Source organism: Cinclus cinclus, chromosome 9, assembly GCF_963662255.1.
Source record: "Cinclus cinclus chromosome 9, bCinCin1.1, whole genome shotgun sequence".
Classification (NCBI taxonomy): Eukaryota; Metazoa; Chordata; class Aves; order Passeriformes; family Cinclidae; genus Cinclus; species Cinclus cinclus.
The window spans coordinates 3,059,574-3,078,522 of record NC_085054.1 but is presented as its reverse complement, the minus strand read 5'-3'; the positions used below and the strand labels follow the sequence as shown (position 1 = coordinate 3,078,522).

At 43.6% G+C, this 18,949-nt stretch overlaps 1 protein-coding gene across 1 annotated transcript in view; it reads right to left on the bottom strand.

The window, feature by feature from the left end:
• Nucleotides 1-18,168, bottom strand: part of PLEKHM3 (pleckstrin homology domain containing M3) — a 63,438-nt gene extending 45,270 nt beyond the window's left edge. The window contains exons 1-2 of the mRNA XM_062498489.1: nucleotides 17,550-18,168; nucleotides 9,704-10,639 (exon numbers count right to left, since the gene is read on the bottom strand). Coding sequence (XP_062354473.1) covers nucleotides 9,704-10,639; nucleotides 17,550-18,153 — 1,540 coding nt within the window. The 5' untranslated portion in view covers nucleotides 18,154-18,168. The remainder of the gene's footprint in view (nucleotides 1-9,703; nucleotides 10,640-17,549) is intronic.
• Nucleotides 18,169-18,949: the final 781 nt, after the last annotated feature.

The following is an 18,949-nucleotide window of genomic DNA, read 5'->3' as shown; positions in this document are numbered from 1 at the left end:
CAGTATGGGATATGTCCTGTTGCCATCTCCCTCTTCCCCTGCCCTTCCTTTTTTTGAAGAAAGGACATGCAGTTTCTTGGGAAAAGTAAATATATAAACAATAATTATGTCCACGTCTTCTCCTTTACCTTTCATAAGACCAGAGCATAAATATGAATGAAGTTGTCATGGTAAAGCTGTGTCTGAATGCAAACAGCCTCCCAACTCAGTGTCATTGAAACCTAATAAGCATTCCCCATTAGCCAACACTTGTCTGGGGATGAGGATGGGACAGGACATATTGATTTCACCTAACTAGCACCATGCATCCCCTGCCATTCAACAGCCTGCTACCTTGCCTTAATGCCTTAACTCCTGTCTGTTAGACTGAAGGCAAGAATAAGCTAAAGTCCAATTCGAACTGCCAAAATTCTAAATTAAAATATTTGCAATTAGCAAGAATTCACCACTTTAAGGCCAAATTTCTTGCAGTCTCCTAGAGCCAGAAACTCATTCCAGACCATGGAAAGAGTTTTCTCGGTAGAGGAGTAACAAAGCACAGAAATGCTGGGGGGCTTCTCTTCTCTTCCCTATGTCCAGTCCATAAGAACTGAAATTCTCTGGGGTGAGGAGAGTCTCAGCAAGCAATGTGGGATGCCCTCCATCTTCAGGAATGGTGGTTTCATGAAGAGGAGGAAGTGGAAGAAGTTTGTACCCAAGCAGCATGCATTGCTTTCTCCCTTGTTACAACCCTTTCCTGAGCCCACATTTGTTTCCTTGATCCTCTTCACATATAGCATGCTTCATTCCTTTTCATATCCTCAGGAAAATACATTCTGCAAAGGTACACAGCAGCTGTGTAGTTGGGCTTTGTTAGATGGTAATGTGGCGCTGGATCCACTTTACATTTTCCCCTACTTTACAGGCTTTGCTGCTTGAAAATCACCATCTTTTCCATTCCTCTCTGTTGTGATTCATAATAATGGCTATTTCTACAACCCTTTCAAATCAAGTTATCAAAGCACTGATTTTCTTTGATGTTATGCAGTTCAAAGTGGTGTAGTGTGACAAACATATTTCTGAGGCATAGACCATTTTGCTACTTTGTTTTGTTTAAATGGAAAAAAAAATAGATCAAGAATGAGATAGAGAGAAGAGGAAGAAGAAATAGCCATTGGCTTAATGACCTTGGAAATCCTGCACCTGGGCATTCAGGTACAACAACTTGCCATGATGTTTAGCAGAAGCAAAGCTAGTACTGATTCCTGGCTTGAACCTCTTGAGGACCTCTCCCAGCAGGACAGTCAGATGTAGCTGACCACCTCAGAGATCAATAACACAATTCAACAAATAGTTTAGGGTTTGGGAAGGGACCACATTTGCAGAGAAAGCAATTAATTGCTTACATAACTAGAGAAAGCACCTTGCACAGGATGGGAGAAAAAAGCAGCACAACTTTTACCAAACCTCTCTCACCTATTCCTAATGCTTATACAGAATATTATCTATATAACATCTGTACAATGGTCTGGCAAACCCAGAGCCTAATGCAAAGGGAACACCACAGTATTTGCTAGCACCTAAAACCATCCCTCCCTAAAGAATGTTAGAGAGCAAGCTACAGAGGGAAGAAGTGTAGCTGTAAGGTATACTGTTAGCAAAGAGAGAGAAGGAATCACCCCAAACCTTTCATCATGGAAAATACAACAAAACAGCCTTGGAATCAAGGAAAGAAAATAGGGGTTAGAAAAAATAGCAGCAAGAAAGTGCTGTTGGGCACAGATGAATCTCTCAACAACATGTCTGTGAGCAGAGCAGGAGTATCAACGCCAAGAGGCTCATGTCCAAGTGCGAAGACTTCAGGAAGAAAGTAGCACAGAAGATGAGGCTAAAAAGTTGTAACAAAACTCTCCCCTTAACTTAAGGGTGGTGGTCTGGTATGGAAGAGGAATCCAAGACATCTGAACCTAATTCCTCTTCTCTGAAGCACAGAAAACACCACTTTCAAGTTGCTGCATATTCCTGTGGTCACGGAAGACACACATGACTACCCTTTTTATCCAGACACCTTTCTCTTTAATCTTTTAGCAAGAAAATACTGGAGTAGCTCTACAGTGAAATAGAGAAAGTGAAAGACCAAATCAGAATCAAGTACACAACTGTTTTCCTTATTCAATAAAGCTCTCTGCTTGGTAACAGGAAAAAGCAAGTCCCTTGTGTGCCATAATTAAATCTGTGACAGATTAGCTTAGAAGCTAATTCATTTAAAAACAACATACAACACAAAGAAAAGAAAATGATCCACAGACTTCAAAAGGCTTTCAGCTTGATAAAGGCATAAAGCAGACTAAGCAGAAGGAGCACAGCAACAGATTTGCAGTGTTAGATCAGACATACAACACTGCTCTATCAGCTCAGCACAAGCAGAAATAAGGCAAGAGTTACTTCAGTTGCTTACCTTTACTCCTGCGCACCTATTTCAATTTACTCCACCATATGAAACCTTAAATTCACAAGGAAGATACACTAACAATCCAACTCAGTTCTTTCTGATGCCCACCCAGGGTTGCATTATACTTTGTTCTTTTCCCACCATTACTTTCCAGAGCAATTTTATTTCAAAGAAAGAATTAAAAACTTATAAACCTCCAAGCAAAGTCTGACACATTCTGGGAGGGTGCTAAGTTCTGCCTTCCCAGTAAAAAAAATAGTAGTTAAGCCTGAACATACAGACTTAAAAGTCAGTGTAAGCTTGCTTTTCACATACATAAGTCAAGAGTAACATTTCATCACTAAATGAGACCTAAAAATCCTAGCTGTGTCAAATGACAAGCAACAAAACTATACATTTGGAAACTAGTTTTTTATGGGTTTGGATTTCCCCACTTGAGTTTCATCCGAATATAGGTTCTTTTACCTTTAGTGTCAAATTCTAAGATGTGGCAAAGTTATATTCCTCCCAGAGAATATGCTCTGAGGAAATGACAAACAGCTTTGAAGACATGCTTTACATACAAACTGTGGTTTGTGACCCTTTTAATACATGGCCAGTTTGCATTCTCCTATTGCACATTTTCAAATCCTTTCCCTGCGTTCGCAGGACAACAGTGCTGAGGAATAACACTATATACCTCAAACTAATTCTTCTCTCCTTGCCCTCACAGGATTATTCTCTGCAGTATCTGGTGCTTTGCCGAGACTCTGAAGTGCTCCCTGACAGAAGGAAATGGGATCTACCCTGGAATGACTTATTGGTAGGATTCAGTAATTCACCAGCTCTTTGGCCAGGAATGGGAACTGAACACACACTCTGGGCCAGCTCTTGAAGCTTGCTGCCAGCTAGAAGTAAGGAGATACTGTAAGCATAATTAATAATGGCATTCCTATTTGTACAGTCAATTACATTCATGCTTGGTTCTATATACTGAGAAGGTAGACCAGAGAACAGAGCAAAGAGCAGACCAGCCATTTGTGTGATCAGAACAAACTCTGATGCCAGCACCCTCAGCCAGGTCGTTTAGCAAAATTAGTCTCTATTTAAGCCAGTTTTCATTTCTGCTCTGCAGTTAGTTTGAAGACCACTTACCCCTACACTACTCACTCCTTGACTTACAGTGAAGGCTACCTGGTTTGCCAATTTTCATTTATTTGATACAGCATTAGCATACCCAGAAATAACCAGCTCTGTTTCTGTTTGAATACACAATTGGTTTTGGATCTCCTTTTAACAGAAGGAACAACTGTGCAGTAAGAGTGGTTACATCTTTTTGCCAATTCTATTTGGCTGAATTTCTTCTTGGTCAGACATCACTACCACAGGCCTTGGGCCTATGAACTATCCAGATTGACACAGCACAGGTACATGACAGAGACTACAGATGCTGCAGAAGGTCAGACTGAGAACCTAAACTCTTCCTACCAGTTGGCCTCTGGTTTGCTCTGTAATTTCTTTTACATTGCACCTGATTTGATCCACATGTAATAGTTTTGCAATAATACACTGCTTTGGCATGCAACAGGAGAGGGAGAGCCTTGCCAACACACACACAAATGCCCTAGTTTTACAGCAGTGGACCCTAAAGCAGCCATTTTCCTTCAGTGTTTGTCCCTCAAGGCTGCCCATCTGCAAGGACACTCTGATGCCAAACAAATGCACAGTACACTTCACAGGTTTTTTTTTAGCAGAGCAGCATTAGGAGGGGTTCCCCCATGATGCTGGCTTCTGTGACATCTCTGAGATTCACACATCTTTCCTACCTCTTCTCCTCTGCCAAATTTTGTTAGAACAGTCAGGTAGCTCCAAATGTTATGGGGCAAGAGTAAAACTCAGCAAACAGCATTGGAATATAAGCTTTGCTTTCTTAAGAATCTAAATTAGCAGCCATTGCCCAAACCAACTCAGGAACCTGGTATAAACTGCAACTGCAGAAAAAGTGTTGTGCAGATGCCTGTGCCTTTCTGGGAAGGCAATGCCTTTAGTAGCAAAAGTCTGGCTTGACTGATTTAAAGGATGCTAGCCCAGCAAATCAAGCTCTCTCTTGCACACAATTTATGAAGAACCTCTGGGTTCTCCAGAGACGAACTGTGGGGGTGGTGTGTAAGTGTTGGAGTTTTCAGGTCTGAAAAATACTTCCTTTTGTCCAGATGTAGCTTTTTTCCATCTCAACAAAGGTGAGACTTGGACATTTAGACTCCCTAGTTTGGGCATTTTTTTCTTTGAACTCTATGCCAAAAGATCCCTCAAGACTAGTTCCATACAAAAAAATGGACCAAAAAGGCCCCCAGACAACCAAGAGTTCTTTGGAGTTTCATACTTAGCACCCACAAGCCAGGAAGAAACAAGGCACAGCCAAGAACAAACAGCTTATGTTTACAGTAGAGACCCATTCATGCCCAGCAGAACTGAGCTCACAATAGTGCAATAAATTAGCATAAGAACGTACTGAAAACCTGCAGAGTTGTTGACAGGGGCAGATTAGAGCAATGGGGACACCTATCCCCATACAGGCAGAAAAGGCTCCCTTCAAGGCTGCCAGGAGGAATGTGTAGATTCACCAGCCAAGACAGTTGTGTCAGCAGTTCCTCTTGCAGGGCTGAGACAACTGGTCCCTTAAACACCAGTCGATTGCAAAGTGCACATCAGGGCACAGAACAGACACTGAACTGATCAAGTACTTCTCTAAACTGCGCTGCCAGGCAGCAGGCCAACTCCAAACTGAATCCCATAAAGGCAAAATTCTCACTCTGTGAAGGTGCCAGCCACATCCCAGGAGGGTGAAGGACCCAACTTCCACCAAAGCTGATAGTTTTCACTGTCACTTCCTCCAGTCATGCCATCCTGCACTGAAGAACTCATCAATGGAGATTAAATGGCCTCTGTAATCATAACTGATAAACAGGTTTAATCAACCCAAGTATGTGGTATCTTCTGATCTTTTTCCAAAATGAGCTGTAATATGGCAAAGCACTGTGGCCCAGCAAGCTCATGTCTTGAAACATGTAGGTCCACTGCAAATAAAGTGCTGCCTGCTACACAAATTCCAGTCACCCTTGTTTGGAAACACTCCCCCTACTCCTCCCAACAAGTCACTGACCTTGTTTAAACATGGTCCATTTTCCAAATACTAACTTAGACCGTGTTTTTTTCTGCTCAGCTGGTTTAGAAATTCCACTACTAGCAGTGGAAGTTTTACTTTTAAATGAATAGAAATAGGGCCTGAAAGTCACATACAAGACTAGAAAACCAAAGCCTAAAGTGAAGATACCTAAACAATAAAACCTTTACAGTGCAAAACATTCCTAGGGGATTTTACAGAGTCTCAAAAACAGGGTAGGTAAAAAGCTGCTGAAGCCTTGGAAGAAACAGATCAATTGAAATGAAACCAAGCACAAAACAAATACAGCACTTAGAAAAAGCACAATCCTAAAAGCCCTGGACAGGTGAGAACAATGGTTATTCAGAACTAAAGAGTGACAAGAGTGCTGAAAACCTTCCAAAGGACCTCATGGTATTTTATTATTGTGCTGCATTTTCTAGGGTTTATCTTCTATTTTTATTTCAGTGACATGCTAAAAAAAAGCATCGGGTGTAATGACAGTTACTAAGTATTTGCTAAATTCAAGGATGCTTCACAGCTATCTGTATTTTAGAAGCTTCAACTGTGAGGCTTTTTGAGAAGTTGACATCCACATGACTATTTTGCTTTGTTTTTAAACCACACTTGCTGGCTTGCAAGCTATTAGGAAATACTCTCTTTTCATCAAGGGTGGGGGAAGGGAATTTTATTTTCAGTGCAGTAGGGACTGATTTCAGACCAGGGGACCGAGACAGAGCAGAGGTTACATGACCTGTGCATGTTGCACTGGGCTGTCCCCCAGCTACACACATGATCACAGCATTAGGTGGAAAGTGATTCCCTGAAAGACAACAGCTGCTACTTCATTACACAGGGCTGCAAGCTCAGGAAACAGCACATTTACTAACCTTGGCTTCTCTGCACCTACGGTTCAGCTCAGCCAGCCAAGTCATTCAAGCCCTAATCGCAGTATTTATCGTTTTGGCAAGTGAGGAGACATGGAGAAAGCAGGGAGGAAAAGACAAAAGGCACCCCAGAAGAGGAGTAAGGAAAGCCACACAAATGAAAGGCTGCAGAGCACATTTTCCAGAAGGCAGAAATTCCCACATCCATTAGGACTTGCAGTCCAAGTAACAAGAGTTCCTGGCAGACACAACTGACTTCTCTGGAAAAAAATAATATCTGCTTTAATAAAAGACAGGGGAAAGAAAACAAAAGGTGAAACAGAAGAGAGTCATCAAAAGATCAGGAGCTATGCAAAAACGGGAGGCAAGGGCAAAGGCCATTTGTCTTCCCGATCTATGGAAAAGTGATGCCACATGACAAAGAAATAACAATAGTGAAGGGCACCTAGGGATATTTGCTCCTTGCAGACCTCCAAGAGAACTCCTCCAGGAGAAATGCTTACCTTTCCCTAAGCCAAATGTATAAATAATGGCCACAAAATTAAAAGGGTTCATAAATTCCCTGTCTCTCCACTGCTAATCAGTGGTCTGTTCATCCATGTATTTTTTTTTTTAATTACAACAAATAATGCCCTGCCCTCTGCAGCAAAACAGAGTTAGAAATGGGGAAAAAAGCTTTTGTATCTTTGTATCAAGCAAAAGACAATTTTTTTCAAACTGACTCCATACCCTTCTGACTCCAGGGCATCAATAGTTTGTCCCCCCTGCCCCATGACCACATCTGACACCAAGGCCCTGGCTTATATCACAAGTTGAAAAGTGCCAGTCAGACTCCAAGACAAAACTGTCAATAGCGAGGCACAGACATTCACATTCCTCCCTACCTGCCTGTGAATATCAGCTGTTTGTCTGGGACCAATTCCTTGAAAAGCTTTTACTGAGGGAGAAAAAGAAAGGGGGATGCAGAGAGCATTTCAAACAGGGGAAAAAAAAAAAAAAAACACAAACCAAAAAACAGGGAGGGGAACCCCACAAAGACTGCAAAGAGAAAATAAATTTTAAAAAGCCTGTCCCCATCAGGTCCTCCCAGCAACCTTCTTTATCAGAGGTTCATTGTCAATCAATTAACCAAGGCAGCAGGGGTCTGTAAGAAGGGGGGTAGCTCGAGAGACAATGGTCTGCCCTGTTGTATTACTATTTAATCGCTTTTCCTAAATAAATAAAGCAGCCCTGAGGTGCTGTCATGTCAAGGGAATTTATAACAAAAAAACCCCTTCATTTTTCATTGGTCATTACTTTTCCTTCCCTCCCACCCCTGCAGGACTAGAGAGGGTTATTACTGTAGCCGTAAGTTCCATCTTTGTGTTGCTTGCCTTTGATTCCCACTCGGACCTTGCCACTTTCTGGCACTAATTTGTCAGGCTGAACAAAGGAGGGATTTGTACCTCCTGTAAGGTCTCAATTAGGAAAGGCTTCTGCTGTATTATGTGCCATTGGGACAGGACACAAAGACGGTAATTACAGGAATTTGCACTAAATGGCTGAAGAATTCACAGCAAAACTTTTCTTCCTCCCCCCTCCTCATCTTTCTCCAAGCTTACCCCTCCCAGCAGCCCTGGGGAAAAGCCGCTCTCAATGCCTGCAAGCTGTAATTACCAACAGCAGGCCCCTCAGCTTAAACAGCAGCCCATGCCCAGAGCAGCACAACTGCCCACAGGGAGCAAGGAACGAGGACAGAGGCTCAGCTTGCCCGTGTGCCTCCTCAGCACAAACTTTTCTGAGCCGAACAAGTTTCCCCAGTTATAACTAAAATTATTTCTTTCTTTGCACCATGGTAACGGCTCTAAGGGTCTCAGCTCTTACAGAAAATGCTGTGAGTCCCAACCCTCAGGCACTAAAAAGCCCAGTGACCAGCTTCCCACAGACCCTCCACAACTCAAGAAGAGTTTTCTCTGCACAAGAACCTTTGTTCGGTTTGGCAGACTAAATGGAGACCACAGGAGTACCGAGAATGCCTCAGGTGTATCACGAAAAGACACCATGCAACCCTGGTCAGAGCACCTCATTTTTGAGGGGAACACATGAGTGAGTGGATATTAATCATCCCACGTTTGGAAGAGGGAATCCACCCTTTCCCAGAGAACACTCTGCTCCCATACTACATAAAGCAAGACTAAAACCTGTTTCGCATTGGAGACATGTATTTTGTTGCCATCCTAGGGCCAGATCCCGTTTTAGAGGTCACTGAAAATATTCACTTGAAACTCTCCTGAACCTCAGAGGATGAAGCAAAACATAAAAAAAAATTACATCAAATCATACAAATGTGGCCAAGAACAGAGATGAATTCAGGTAGAAGCCAAAATACTGTGACCAAATCATTAATTGCAGTGATGCCAACCTTTATGAAGCTCCAGCTGCCAGGTGAGTGCCACGCACTGTTGGAGAGATGAGATGAGCAGGAACAGGACCTGCAGGTGACTAGCAAAGAAGGACAAATTCAACTGCACCCACAGTCAATTTTGAGGGCAGTCCAGTACTTCTAGGGCCCAGGTTTCCCCTGTAAAGGATTCAGGCCAGCCAGCAAGTCCCGGGCCCACAAAGATACTCCCCAGAGTCATGTGTGGTTCCAGAACAACATGAGAACCACATCCCAAAGCAGCACAGGGAGGATGCAGGACCATCACAGCTCCCATAATACAAGGGAAAAAGTCTCCAAAAGAGCTGTTTCTGCTTGAGCTGACAACTTCTAAGTGTAACTATTGTCAGAGACTATAGTTTCGGCCTATGGTGCCCAAATTTGCTCCACGCAGGTGCCCTTGCTAAAGTAAAATGTCAATGAATTGCTCTCACGCAGGTCCTCTCTATTTTCACTTAATTCCCAAACTGGATAAAAACACGATCTTGCCTATAGGACTAGAGCCAGACAACAAATGAATTTAAGCCCCTTTGCTTCTGGACTGCCTTTACAGTGTCCTGAATCAAGAAAACAGCTCAGGGCAGCACCAGCCCATGTTGGGCTGTAGGTGCAGGGTCTAGTGTTTCAGCACTGCTCATCAAAAGCAGACGAACCTCTGAATACCCACAGGTTTTTCCCCACATTTGACAGAGAGAGGGGCTAACTACAACCACAGTGAGAGGCAGGGAACAGCTGTGCTGCTAAAACACACACATGCTCTTTCAGGTGATTTCCTTTTCCTGCAGAAGGGGTGTAGGTGCAGATGCTGCAACCTGGCTGCTCACCTGCACACTTGAAGCTCTGAACTGTGAGCCCCCTCTCTAGAGACAGCGTGGTCAGGATGCTCAGGAAGCTGGTGGTCACAGACTGGCGCTTGGTCTTTCTAAGATCATTTCCAAAGGGCCGATCTCCGGGTTTGTTCCTAAGCGTGACCTGGGGGTTTTGAGTTAAACTTCGAGTAGCATTGGCTGCTGCTTTCAGTGCCTCCATCCACTCCTGGGCCCTCTGACGGGTCTCTGCGCGCAGGCGCAGCACGTCTTGGGGAAAAATGACCTGAAAGCAAGAGTCACAGCCATCCCGAGTATCTGTCTGGACTGACAGGCACACATCGACATTGTAGCTCAGCAGGGGATCTTCATCAAGCCTACCAGGTTGGAATGCCATGAGATAAGACCTGTTCAAGACAAAAGTAAACGCCTTCCAGTTATTCTGGACAGTTAACCTGTAGAGAGTCCCTGATTTCAGAATATTTTGGTACTCTTTAGTGTTTTCAGTCAAATTCATGGATAGGAAGAGCTCCGTAGGCTTCTCTAATAATCCATTAGTTTGAGAAAGGTCACTGTTATTTTCAGGCTTTGGCACATTCTCCAGTTTCTCCTGCTGTCTTGTAAAAGCAGGCACAGAAGCACGCACTGCTTCCCAAAGTTTCTGTCCCCAGTCCAAAGTCTCCCATGAGGACTCTGCCTTCAGCTGTAGCTGTGAGCTGTCTGACAGGACAGTGTCCACCACCTTGGTTTCAACACCACCAGTAACAGTGACCCTTTGAAAATGCATGAGTGGATACACAGTGGGAAGAGTCTGGTTGCCACTGCTGTCCAAGCAATACAGGTACAGTTTGTACTGGGAGAGCTCAGCGTAACAGGTTTGCCAGTAGCTGTCATTGTCTCTTCTAACTTCCACGTATCCCTTCTTCAGAAGATTTGGGAACACGGTCTTGTGCTCTGAAGGAAAAAAAAATTATAATATTACAATTATTTTATTTTAAATTGTCTCAAATTATTATATCGTTCTGGCTTTGACATCTCTCCTAACCCATACACAGCATATCTGATGTTAGGATCACAGAGAGACTGTTCATCTAATATGTTATAATTACCAAATACAAGCACTAACTCTACATTTGAGCAACCTAGAATACAGCACCTTTTTGCCCAAAGTTACCAAAACAACTTACAAAAAGGGAACAAAGAAACAGAGGGACAGAGAAAAAAAGCAATTCTCCTGAGATATCCAGGACAACAATGGCAGAGCAACAAAACAATGCAGGTCTCCAGAACCTAGCCCCAAAGCGGACAATACTATCAATTAATCTATTGCTAGCTAAAATAGATTTTGATAGTGAGAAACACAAAAATTCCAGCACCTTACCCTCTCTTTCCTGCTCCTTCCCAGGCTCAACTTCATGTTTTCACACACCACCTCTGCCTCCCCCATCTTAAGTCACTAAGAGGGAAAGGGAATAGTGGTATCTGGTCATCTCCTCTCTGCTGCTCCTTCCTTCTCACACCTTTCCCCTTGCTCCAGTATGGTCCTCTCCAGGGGCTGCAGTCCTTCAGGTTAAAGGTACCCCTGCATGAGCTCTCCATGGCCACAGTTCCTTCAGGAAATCTCCACATCCTCCAGCATAGGGTCCCACATGGGCCTGCAGGGAGATTCTGCTGCATCACCTTATCCCCAGGGGCTGGAGCACATTCTCATCCTCTTGACACAGCTGCCAATGCTGTGCCCTTCCTGAGACATGTTCTACCAAAGAGGCCCCACCTGTGGCTGTGGGCACAGCTGTGTCCCGTGGAGGGGCTGCTGGAACCATCTGGAACAGCCCTGCTGCCAGCACTGGGTACAGCACCTGGACTGACCCAGTGAATGCAGAACTGTGCCCAACACAGCAGTTTCTTACCACATTTCAGCAAGACCTGGGACCAGAACATTTTGTGTAGCTCTGTTTACTCCAGAGTTTTGTTGATTTATGGGAATCAGGCTCAGGAGTAGCAGACACAACTGAAAATGAAAAGTAAGAGGCTGCCCAGAGGGATTCAAACACATACACCTGAGTGTCTCAGCACTGCAGGTGCTTTGGAGCAGACAGTTTCACAAACCCCAGCCAAAGGCAAAGACCAGGGCAATTGTCTTCATCCACAGAAAACCAGCAATACAGAAGTCACTCCAAGCACTAAAGTGATGCAATTTGAAAGGAATTATCTAAAGCATTTCTGAGTTTTACAAAAAGGTTCCCATACAAAATTTGTTCCACTCTGATTTGCACACTTCAGCCACCACAGGCAAGATTGATATTTTCACCTTGGCTCTACGCAATTTTTGTTGGTCCCTGTATAAATTCAGAAGCATTCATTGTTACATTGCAATGTCAACTCTAACACTTGGCACCCCAAAACAACCCAGGCCTGAGGAACAAACTCTTACTCCCATTTGAGTTCTAATTCCCCCTTCCAGTAAGGGCACCTGTGATGGGTCTTGACTTAGAAACAATGACAGAATTAGCGGACACAAGTCAAGGTTTCTGCCTCCAACTGTCTATCTCCCTTGGAGTCTGCTATTCCTGGTACAAGAGCAAGGTAGCCACCTGGAAACAGCTCCTCATCCACTGACCAGCATAATTAGGTCACAACAAAATCAGCATCAATTGACCTTAACACACAGCATTACAGACCACAGCGATACAAGAGCTGGCCTACTCGAGATCTCCACCCTGGGGCTGACAGCCTTTGAAACAGGGATAGCTGGAGATATAAAACATTTTCAGCATCTCGCTCGTGTTAACAGGCCACACTCTAACAAGCTTTAGACATCATCTCTCAGTGCACTGAGGATATCAGCAACACAGAGCTAAGAAAAACATCTAGACTGAATGAAGCTTGGAAAGAAAACCAGGCCTGTATAGAAACTACTTCCCTATCTGTACTGGTCTTCCAATTTAATATAGGCAAGACTGCTGGCCAAGCTGCTCTCACTGCTGCTGGCTAAGGGGTCAGTCTGTCTGTCCTCCTGGAGCACAAGGAGATTCAGGGACTCCTGAGTATTTGAGGAATTTAGTTAACTGTCCAGGGGCTTCTGACACAAACTGGGGCAACCTTGGGCTGTAACCTTCATTCTAAGAAGGTGCTCCTGCCTTTGGCTGGAAGTATTCCTGTACCTAATTCCCAGTTTCTTCTATGAGCAGGAGAAAGAATCAGAATAGCCACAGTGTAAAAGCATTTCCCAGCTCTTCAAGCAAAGACCAGCTTTTAAGGATTTATAAGGATTAGGTAGACAAGCTCCAGTTAAACTTAATGAACATACATGAAAATGAATTGTTTGATACACTTAGCGTTGGTATGGAAATCTCATGGGCGTTAAAAATGGGGAAAGTATACTACCTTGCAGCCACCCTTTCAAAAAGGAGGCACTTAGGATTTGCCTTGACAGCTCAGCCTCAGCTTCCCCATTCACCCACATACTCAGAATGGAGCCTGCTTTTAACACAATGCTCAAAGCATTCCATCTACAGAGATTTCCCGCAGACACAGCTAAAACCATAACAACAATCTTAAAAATTGCTATTTTGGCACCAGGTCTAAAAAGGTCAGTATAACTATACTTTGCATATCAATAAACTACTCTAGAGTATTTCAGCTAAATATGAAAACCGAAAGCCTAATCTATAACCCAAAATGATAGAGAAAAAGCACACTTTGATAGCCCAAATGGACAGATGTGCACAAACATGGGCACACTAAAAGAGAACCAATTTTGTTCACTGTACATCTCTGGTCCTGACATTCATTAGTATTTCTGCACTAACTCAAAAGCCATTAATTTCTCTGAAACCCACACTAATCCCTTTGTAATGCAGATAATGGACAGCCATTCTAGAATCATCTTCCCTTTCTATTAATCCAATCAGGGAGGCAGCGCTTCTGCAGCTCCAACTGCAATCTCTCTCGCTTCCATCAAGTACAGATGACTGTTCAAGCTTCTCCATAATAAGACAACTCATAACCTTCCCCCAGCCACCCCTCCTTCATCTGCACACAGGTCTGCTTGTCTTTTGTCGAGTTAGAGAAAGGCTATCTCTCCCTCTTTCACAGAGACACCCCCCTCTCCCTCCTTCACCCCGCTCCGTCCCTTCAAGCTCTGTGAAATTGGCTCCAGTGACTCTCACTCAAACTGGGACAGAACCAGCAGCCACCTTGATTAACATTCAAATGCCTCGTATTGTTTAGGTCAGGGCAATAGATGCTGGCAGAGACAGCAGGTTGAACCCATATGCTGCACATACACATCTTTCAGCTCTGCTCCTTTCTCTCCTCCACATGCACTATGCCAGATAATACCTTTTACTCAGAGAGCAAATGGTACCATCTCTCTACCTTCCAAACAGAAACTGCATCTCTTTTCCTCCTTGTGGAGACAGGCAGAGTAAATTGAAGAAAAGGGGGAAAGGAAGGAAATAATCACAGTAAATGGCACACATCTGAGCGATTTGGAGTTACAATTTCAAGGAAAGAGGTGGAAGACGACAGAGGAAAACAAAGAGAGACTCAGCACCTGGGGACAGAGTAATAATATCTTCCTCAGCATCTTTCCTCTCCCTTGGGAAGTGCCCACTGGTCCCAACTAGGAACCCTGCACACAGCACTGAAACCAGGACAGCCTAGCACCCACCTACCACTCTCCACACTTGGGGCAGCTGGTGCAACCAGCACCCCTGGAGAGAGAGACCAGTTGTTGTATCAGCATGTCCAGAAGATGCACACTCCAGAACAACTGACTGCACTTGCACCTCAGTTGGCATGGCAGGAAAGCTTACTCTGTTTTCCACCACTGAAGCATTTCTGACAACAGTCATTCCAAGTAACTTGGGAAAGAGCAGAAGCAGAGATGCCTAGTTTGTGAGGAGTTTGCATCTTGAGGGGGCACTCCTCTCTGAATTCTCTAATGCTTAGGAAGTGATGAGTGCAAGTTACAGAGTTTTTTTGTCAGTAGTTTTCCTCTCAGATTTTTACAAAACTGAGCATTTTTACAAAACATGTTTGGGACCTAAAATGTTCTCAAATTGGGTTGGGCTAGTCAACTTCTTGGCAGGATTTGCTAGATCAGGGACAAACTGTGCCTCAGATCCACAATGTCCACTGTCTTCCTGCTTAAAAATACAGTCTCTTCTACCCACCTGTTTTCCCACCTGGGTCTGCAGATATGTACCCTTCAGTTTGTCAGTGTGCAGGTGCTCAACTCAGTGACAGCTCCAGAACTCCCCAAGCTCACAAGCACAGCAGGCAAACAAAACAGTGACCTAGAAAAACTACTATAGCACCCCCACTGTCAGGCGTGGCAGTATTTGAATGATAACATCCACATGACCATCAAGCCATGCTGTTTTTAAACCACTGTGTTTTAAAAACCCAAGCCAAGCTTCACTGTACATTACAGAAGCAGTATTCTCTCTTTATTTGTCAGGCCACATGCCCAGAAATACAAGAGCCTGCCTCGAATTTGCTGACAACTTCTGTCTTTGCTAACTCTGCTTCCCACTTGTGTCCCACAGGACAAACAGGGTTAATTTCTAGCACATGAGCTCTTTCACCAGTGGGCCTAAGATAATGCCCCAAAAGGCACAGTTGCTTTTTAGGTCCTTTTCTTTCTCAGCACATGGAAAGGTTTCAGTATCATTTTATTTGTATCACAGTTTAGTGGTAGAATTGGCAGTGCTGGATTAACAGCTCAAATAGATAATCTTAAAAGTTTTTTTCCAACCTAAATGATTCTATGATTCTATAAAAGAGCAAGTAGCAAAAACAGATAAGCCCACAGTAATGCATACACTATGACAATAAAAAAAAAAGTGAAGAGTTCATCTGTGCAGGAACTGGGACAGCTCTGGAGGACTGGGAGACCTCTGCAGGCTCCAGAGGGAAGTCCTTTACAGCAGTGAGGACTGACAGGAGTTTACGGAAGGTCCTCTCAGTATCTCACAGCATTCATTTAATTTGGATTAAAGCCCTGAAAAGGGATGTCTTCTTCTAAGGATGCAACCACTATAACCCCTTCAACAACTGCAGCCGGTTTTATTCAGCTTCTAAATACATTCTTCAATCTTTTATGGAGAATAATTAGTAGTCACAGATACACGCCCGCAAAACCTACTTTCTTGTTTTTATGCTTCTCTTTCCAGCTCAGCTAACAGTAGCAGCAAACTCCTTGCGAGGCTTTCTTGTAAACACAGAGGGAAGAAATAGCACTGCTACCTTGTAAAACCTGCACAGCAGCAGAACAGAACAGGTAAAGGAAACAGGTTTAAAAAGTGCATTTTCAGAACACGGAAGCTCTCCTTCTTCAAAGAAGGTACCCTTGCCTTCCAGCATTCCATACAGAAAGGCTCTTGGAGGGCACACAGCAAGCACTGACAACCTCACGAAGTGAGTCCATGGGAATTTCATATCACAGAATAAGCTTAAAACACTATCAGGGACATGTACAGACCTTCAATGGCTGTATTTTAATTGAGTTTCTGTGGGCATATAAAGTTGTTACACATCAAACCCACGAGATGCCCAGAATACAGCTGATAAAAATGAAGAGCTCTGTCTCCAGACTTGTGGGTGCATTTCTGTTCTGCATCCTTTCCACAGAAAGGGCATAGAACAGAGACCCCGCTCTACAAAAAGCAGTATATCTCCCTAGACAAAAACAACAGCAGGTATATTCACCTTTGCCAACCAAGAACACACTTCTTTGGGATACAGCAACTATATCACAAATATAACACAATAACCCACATGTTTGTACCTATTATACATATTTACATGGTATATATATTTATACACACCCACATCTCCCCAGCAACAAACACTTAGGCACCTGCTTTCCATGTTCCAATACAGCTGACTTACCTGGAAAACCCAACACAAAAAGTTTGTTTTAACCCTAAACGGGCCACCTATTCATAACTGGAGTCAAGCCACCATATCAATACATGCACCCTTTCACAATCCCTTGATTTTTAGCTAAGCTCTGCCTTTATTTAGATTATAAAAATCTTTGTGGTACTAACTGCTGTTTTTCTTCCTAAGTGCCTGGTCCATTTCTGGCATCTACAAAATACATCACGGAGATGGAGACACCGGGTCAGTGTTTCCAAGGCCCTGAGCAGACCCTCTTCCAGTGCAGTGCTTGGGAAAGGAAAAGGAAAAAGTATCACTGGCTGAACCACCGCTTCATATGGCTCACTGGGGATGCCTGCCTCAGTCTGATAACAACACTTCCTGTGCCCCACACAGAGCTGGCAGGGATGCCTTAATATTGACAAACTGAGGGCTTCACTTTCTGTTAATTGTTTATGGACTGAAGAGTCAGCATTATTTAAAGAAAGAGAGCAAAGATCTCAGGCCTTACAGTAAAGCTCTGTATGCCCTCTTTTTAATGGTTACTCTTTCACTTTATGAAAACCACTTTTGTCTGGATTTGCCATTCTCCCAATAGTTTTAGCATTCAAAGCTTTTTTTTAAGTTTGGAAAAATCATACAAGGAAATGATCAAAAATACACAGCAAATAAATTATTTTTTCCCTGAGTCACACTGAATAAGATGGAAGCAAAAAGTCAAACAAGCTCAGTTTTTTAAACCATAAAAAGAAGAGGAATCAAGGTAAGTTTAAAAAACGATCCTTAGGCAGGCAAACACACAAGAGCCACAAAGACAAAAGAGCCATACTGATTTCTGTTAAGAGTTGCCTCACAGTTGGGTTTTGAGTGGGCTTTTTGTGTTTTTTTTAACATCCAGCTCCTCTTTCAAGACAATTATTAAAACCAAATAGGAAACTCCTCATATAAACATAAACAAAGCACCAGCACAAACCTGTGTTTCCTTGGATGTCCTCTCCCTTGGTTAATGCCAGGTAGGAAAGCAGAGCACAGCTGTTGTCCTGCCCAGGTGCAGGTGGCTGCTGCAGGGAGGTGCCTGTGAAGACCACTCTCCAGTTTACATGGCTGATATCAGAGCGTGACCTGTTGTGACCTGGTTTGAACATGGAGGCTTCCTCATTCTGCACCAGGATGTCATTCACTGAGCGAGGTCTATCTCTCCGCCGCTGGCAGATCCTGAAGATATTAAAAGCTGTGGTCTCCCCTTCCCCTGCCCAAGCAAGGTTGTCAGCAGCTGTTCCCCTCTGCACCATGTGCTGGTCTTTGGCAGGGAACACCGTCTGAGCTTTGGTTTCCAAGAGGCCATTTTTGCAGTGATCCCAGATGAGGCTACCTTTGGCTAAGGAGGTGACATTCCTCAGGTTCCTGCTCTCCGTTATCTGATCAAATACCTCATGCCCAACCAGTTCAGGGACCTCCTGTACACCATACACCTCAGAGGGCTGCACAATCTTTTCAAGCTTAGTATCAAAACTATTGAAAAAGTCTTCAGTCACTTCCAAGGCAGGGCTAATGTCATCCACCTCAAGAGCCTCCATATCCTGTGCTGCTGTGGGCTCAGGGCAGTGGGATGCGTTAAGATACCACATCAATATGGAGCTAAAGACCTGCTTCACACCTGTCCTTGGCACATCAGTAACTTAGACCTGGTGGGCAAACATAGTCACCAGCTCCAACTCATAGTGGTAAGAAGTAACCAACTCAGTTTGGCTTCACAGGGAAGATATAACACCCACTGACCAAGTGGGCTATGGTCCCTGTATGAAACAAGCTCATAGTGATGAAGAATACCTGTAAAGAAAAGCAAAACATCACATCAGCTAAGAGTCTATTCCCAGGTAAATATGTTTAATCACATCACTCCTTTCACAGTCATAATCCCCTTCATTTAACTTTCTCCTTCAATTGGCACCAATATTATTGTGTATGAAGAAACCCTTTGTGTTTTCTGTTGTTCACTCTGTATGAACTCTGTGTATAATCACTTTTTGAACTGAAAGCTGCAGGGAGCAGGATGGGGCACCAAATGATGGGAAACCAAAGTGATACCATTTGTTAACCAAGCTTTAGAAAGGTGCATTGAGAGGAAGCCACCTAGGAATGCTTCACAGAGTTTTCCTTAGGGCTCTAAGAAAGGGTTGATACACTAGAGGGTCACAAAGTAGTCCAACTAGCCTCAAATAGTTTGCTTTCTTGTCAAAGATTGCTTGAACTCGCAATTTTATGGAGACCAACATGAGTTTTACAGCTGCTACCCTGCCTACCTGTCTGCATGAACAGAGCCCTGACATTTGCCAAATAAACCAACCCTAGGAGGCTGCTGCAGAGCACACA